Genomic DNA, 6,000 nt, shown 5'->3' with positions numbered 1-6,000 from the left:
TCTGGCAGTAAGTTACGTGGGAAAGGACCACGAAAAAAATGCTGTTTTATAAGAGAAGTCACTGACTTTTTGCGACAGGTGGGATACAGCTTACGGCACTTCCCATTCATTCCGATGTGCCTTGTCCAAATATGCACACTTGCGGTCTTTTTTTTTTTTTCTTAACGAACTTTATTATGAACAACAAATACTGTGCAACCTGCACAACAAAAAAAACGTGTACAGACCAGAGGATAATAACATATTAATTAATATATAGAAGGGGAAAATTAAAAAAATTATTCAGTTCCTTCAGGAGATGAAATGTTCTTGTAGCCTTCATATTTTGCATGTTTTCTATTGTTTTGTAATATGATTTAAAGTCCAGATGAAATACATTAAAGCAAGGTTGTGAATTAGGCCATTTACATTTGTGTATATGGTATTTTCCGAAGATAATAAACAGATGAATAACAAAAATTAAATTTTTGGACAAACCACATAAATCTAAGTATAACATGACATCAAAAATATTGATTCTGATGTTTACTTGCGGTCTTTGCACTTGACTACTTAAATGACGTATTTCCTGTATTTGGTCCAAGTGTTCAAGTGAGCATGAAGTGTGTAGAACTTACATGATGGGACACACTATAGTGTTGTGAAAATGCAAGTGTTTACAGAGCTTTATTTTTATTTTCAATACTTTGCATTTTAAAATCAACTTCTAAACGTCTGTTCAGTAGTCCCTATAACAGATAACACAATTTAATTTCGTGGTGCTTCCGATTAAGTGATAAAATGCAGTTGCAAATGTTGTACAAAATAATTATCACCACTATTCATTTGCACCAATAAAACATGCAACTATTTGTTTTACTACCAAATTATATGTAATATCTATTATTAATATTTAACATACATTGGAACGGTTTCAGTGACCTCTCGCGAGATCTCGGCAAAAAGTCTCACGATTTATTTCTAGAACATAATGCATGATGGGATACACTAAGCCATTGGTTATTACGGCACATGTGATCCAAGTTAGCCGTTACCTTTCCCCAAATAAGTAATATGGGGGAACTATGATGTCATTTTGTAGGCGGATAGGCTGATCGGCTTGTAGCTCTGTGTTCAATCATAGTTAATGAAACTTGCTCGGAGTGTCCATCGATAATCTTCACATAATAACTTTCATGAATTTTGAAGCCAAAATAAAAGCGCCGGAACTTAAAAGCTAAGCTTAAGGTGCGTCCCAAATCGCATACTCATGCACTATTCTATGATGTTTTTTAGTATGAATAGTGCGAGTAGTGCGTTCACACTGAAAATTCCAAAAAGAAAAATTGCACTTTAAACACCTGGATGATGCACTTAAATAACCGAAAAAATGAAGTGTGGAATGTTGGACACTTCATGCACTCAACTGTTGCAGATTTAATTATGTAGTGAAGGAGGAGGGGCTATCAGACTCCAATTATAAATGTCAAAATAACCTTATAAAATTCATACACTACATGGTTGAGTACATAGTGCATAAGTACATAGTGTATGAGTGCATAGTGTATAGGGCGTCATTTGTGACGCAGCTTTAGTCTATAAATGAACTACAGCACTACAGTCGCTTGCCTTTGACGTCACCAACACCATGCTCTGACAGCTTTTAAACTTATTTTTAACACATTCAGTGAAGAGTATTTACTCTGTTGATCCACACTACATGAACCTTTTCATATAAACTGGAATAAAAACAAAACTACTGCCAAACTAAAACTGAAATGAGACATTAGTAATAACTAGTATAATGAATAAATGAAATAATCATAACTAAAGGACATATGAAAGCACGTATTTCTGTACATTTCGAAATAAGGTGCATTAAAAGGGAATAAATCTTTGATTAATATTAATATTTTAATTAAAAACGTGTCTCCACGTACTACTCAATACAATTCTAGTGCATTTATTCTATCAAATACAGCTGTGTGAGAGAGTTTTTTGGATATGGTAAGATTAAACTTATTTTGGTGAATAAAGTACCACATTTCAGCAATCGTTTTTTGTTAGAAAGGATACACAAAGTGTTTTTTTTTAGCCTTGCTTATAGAAAATCCTCAATCTACATGTTTTCTAACAGCTGCTTGTGGCCGAAACTATAAATTGGTTATTCTACAATTAGTTGTACTAGCCTATAAATTATACTACAGTTGGAATATACTGTCAATTGATAAACTGTGTGATGACGTTTTATTGTCTCTGCCAGCGACTGTAGTCCCATTTAGCAACTTGCCAGCAACCGTCTTTTTTACGAAACTAACAGTTTTAAAAAATCACGAGTGGGGTTTAACTGGTGTGTTTTACGTCATAGAATAAAACGTGAAAGTGTCTTGAGCTTGTGTGAAGCACGGACCTTATTTTAGGGGATGTAACCAAGCTCCCATTCAAAAAAACCCACTAACTCTGGGACGATGGAACCGGAAGAGCAAAAATGCTAACTCGCTTCCGGGTTTTCGCCTACAAAGTGACATCATTAGTTTCGCCACCCGTCTCCAATCTCTGGTACAATAAACCGCAGAGTGCAATGAAACAATATCATTTACAGTTATTACATCAGAAATACAACAAAAACTAAAAAAGAAATAAATTTAAACAGCAGGATACATTTATGACTAAATAAACAAAAATGTAAAGTGAGCGATGAGACATTTAACACAACAGTGAATAGTGTTTTTTATCTTTATTTTACATTGTCATCATGAATAGAAGACACTCAAAAAAGACTTTTTATCAGTTTTTCCTAAATAAAAAAAAATAGATTTGGTCCGACTGCTCGTTTACTTTTTTCTGGGTTCAGTTAATAGATCTAACCTATTTTACGATTAAATAACGAATAAATACATAAAAGAGCTTTGAGCTGTCACGGCTTAGCCGCTAAAAATGATGGAAACTACATAAAAATTATAAATACATTTTGTATAGAAAAAAATAAATATTGTTAATAGAATTAAGGCTGAAAAGAATGGCTTGACTTCAGTCCCTGAGTTCACGTGAATCAAATTCTGTTTTTACGACGGATTCATAAGTTTTTCCAAAACTGCAATGATATCTTCTGCTTCCCTTGGATTTAGATCCTTCAGATTGGGAATAATATCCGGAAGAAGTCCTGTTTTCTCTTCGTCTTTCTTCTCTGAGGCCGTGTGGATTTCCCGAAGTTTCATCTGAAGCCAGTCTTGTCTCAGCTCCACATGTTTGTGCACCCCGAGGTTGTGCATAAGCTGGACTTCATTGATAGCTCTTTTGCTTTTTGATGAAAAAAAAAAAAACACTATCATACATTTGAACAAAAAAAAGAGGGGGGTTTTACTGAATTGGAAAAATATTATCTACTTACCCAAGTGGCTTGCTATCTCCATGTGTTGAATAGAATAATATGCAGATGGAGAAAAGTACAACTGTTTTCTCCAAAATTCCAAGATTGCTGGAAACCATTTTATGAACCTTTGAAATAAAAATAAATGCGTTTATGGTAATAATAATTTTATAACCGTAATAGCCTATTTAATTGGAGCAAAATTAGTATATAGAACTACATATATCGCTAAGATAAAAAATAAAATAATATGAACTAATATTTAATAATATTAACTATAACAACAACACAATTTAGACTCAACTCACCATTGCTGGGTATTAAGTAAGAGATGGCAGGAGTTCGTGCATCAGCCTATCAGTTCACATTAGAGTTGGTTCACAGTTCACAGGGTGAGCTCCTTATATAGCTCTGTGTCCATTGATGAGCCGCCTTCATTATTAGTGATGATGTCACCCCGTGCCTTGATGAAGAATGCGCGTGACAACACCTCTACAACACCACCAATAATTCAGCCCTGTTAAAACCCGCCCCTGAATTTGAACTTGTGTACGTAAATTAGTGGTACAGTTTCCTTACCTAGCAATAATTACACAAACAAATAAATATTTTTTTTTTATTTATTTATTCTAAAGGTGAAAAATGTTTATACAAAATGAAAAATGACATCATTTTAGTTTGGTACTGCTCAGTTATTTAAATCAGGTAGTATATTATATTATATTATATTATATTATATTATATTATATTATATTATATTATAATCTCATTTTAATTTCAGGTTGTTTCCTTTATATGTATGTGTATTTTGTATGATTTTATTAATCTTAAAGGCTGCATAAATTGTATTTTGTATTGTATTTTCTGAAATAGTTGCATCCACCTAGACCAATAAAGTTTTCCAGATTATCTGTGAAGATGTACAGAAAAAGGTATTAATTTATGTACTGCAACTATGATAGCAGCTGCTACGTGTACGTGTTTTCTCTATCAGGTGGTAATCCAGCCAATGAACCTGCTGCAGTCACAGGTGTCCAGAGGGGCACCCGGGGAGGTGGATGGCTCTGTCCTACTTTTATGGCCTCTGGATGGCAGATTAGGTAACTATGAGCGAAGTTTTCTAAATGTAGCCCAGGAATAGTTATGTCATGACACAGAGAGTGTGTTTGGGTACCTAAACAGGTCTGACCCGTAGATCATACCTCGTGGTGTGGTTAGGGTTTCTCTCCAAGCTATGGGCTTCTGACTCAAGAAGAAATGGGGTATGATGACATACGAGGCAATAAGCATCACTTCAGTCTGTAAATTATAGAGGACCGGAGAGATCGTCACCCTATATCTACGTTTTATGCAATAACCAGCAAAGTGCATGTAGGCTGTATCCAATACTGCTTATTCTAGACATGTTCAGTGCATCTTGCATTGCACCTGTCCATGAGCTACTGTTTCATCCTTTGGCATTCTGTAAAACAAACTTCGCAGGTGGTAAGCAACTAAAGTTGTTTACATACCAAATTCACAAGATTTATGGCTGACAAGGCCTGCATGTTGAAGATGTTTGACCCCATCCCGGTCTTTTGCAGTACTGTGTATGGGCTGAAGTGGGCATGGCCTGTTTAGATGACACCCACCAAACAAATAGACCTTTGACCCTTGCAAGAGATCCCTAGCACAGTCCTAACAATCCTCAGCAGTATTTATACCCTTTGGAGGCAGGAGGGGGGACCTTCAACCCCAGAACTGTAGTTCTCATTACCTCATGCTTTATGGATGCGGGTCATGTCATCAGCAGTGTGTGTTACCACTACACATGATTATTCAGGAGAATTCAGAGGGAGATATCAAGTCACCTAAGGACACCCAATGCAGTCATGCCACAGGTATAAATGCCATTCAGGTCCTTATGACACAATGAACTGAATCTATATTAAGTGACATCATGTGGCTATTTTTGGTCTTTCTCAAGGTTTATTGAGCGGTAAAATGTTTATTACGTGGGTTGATTTGAATACAACATTTGATATCCAAAATGAATGGTGACATATGTTAATAACTGGCACCTGAAAGTATCTGACAACAGGTCAAGCATTCAACATTTTTAAAAGGAGGTATTATCTTAATATATTGGTTCTGAAACATTTTAAGATTTATAGTCATATTTTAGAAAATGTAATTTGTGTAACATTATTTTTATTGAGATTTTACTGTTTTTTCTGATGTAGCACATCAAAATAGAACGCAACAAGATTAGCTTTTTATTGGAAAAAATGTTAGATGCTTGGAAGACATAGAATAGAATAGAATAGAATAGAATAGAATAGAATAGAATAGACAGGTCTGATATGTATTTTTGTATTTACTGCTATGATACATAGTATACAGACAGAAAATATGTACAGTGTGCAAAGTATTAGAATAGAATATAAGAGAATAGAATATAGACAGGTCTGGTGTGTAATTTTGTGTATATATAGTTATGATGCATACAGTAGTATAAACAGAAATGATTTACAATGTGCAGTGTATTAGAATAGTCAGAATAGAATAGAGTAGAATAGAATATAATATAATAGAATATAGACAGGTCTGGTGTGTATTTTTTGTAATTACAGCTATGATAAAAAAAATTATGTACAATGTTTAGTGTATTA

General features: G+C 34.4%; 1 protein-coding gene across 1 annotated transcript; it reads right to left on the bottom strand.

Annotated features, from left to right (window-relative positions):
- Window positions 1-2,716: 2,716 nt before the first annotated feature.
- Window positions 2,717-3,882, bottom strand: LOC109065818 (parathyroid hormone-like). Its single transcript, XM_019082819.2, has 3 exons — window positions 3,658-3,882; window positions 3,371-3,477; window positions 2,717-3,279 (listed from the first exon to the last, which is right to left on the bottom strand). The coding sequence occupies exons 1-3, from the start codon at window positions 3,658-3,660 to the stop codon at window positions 3,045-3,047; spliced, it is 345 nt and encodes a 114-aa protein (XP_018938364.1). The 5' UTR covers window positions 3,661-3,882; the 3' UTR covers window positions 2,717-3,044.
- Between the last annotated feature and the right edge of the window lie 2,118 nt (window positions 3,883-6,000).

Source organism: Cyprinus carpio, chromosome B25, assembly GCF_018340385.1.
Source record: "Cyprinus carpio isolate SPL01 chromosome B25, ASM1834038v1, whole genome shotgun sequence".
Lineage (NCBI taxonomy): Eukaryota > Metazoa > Chordata > Actinopteri > Cypriniformes > Cyprinidae > Cyprinus > Cyprinus carpio.
This window is presented reverse-complemented; position numbering and strand designations above follow the sequence as displayed.

Bases quoted from the DNA above. Each gene is read 5' to 3' on its own strand.
- LOC109065818 (XM_019082819.2), bottom strand. The intron at 3,280-3,370 runs GTAAGTAGATAA...TTCATCAAAAAG, and splicing joins GGAGATAGCAAGCCACTTGG to CAAAAGAGCTATCAATGAAG.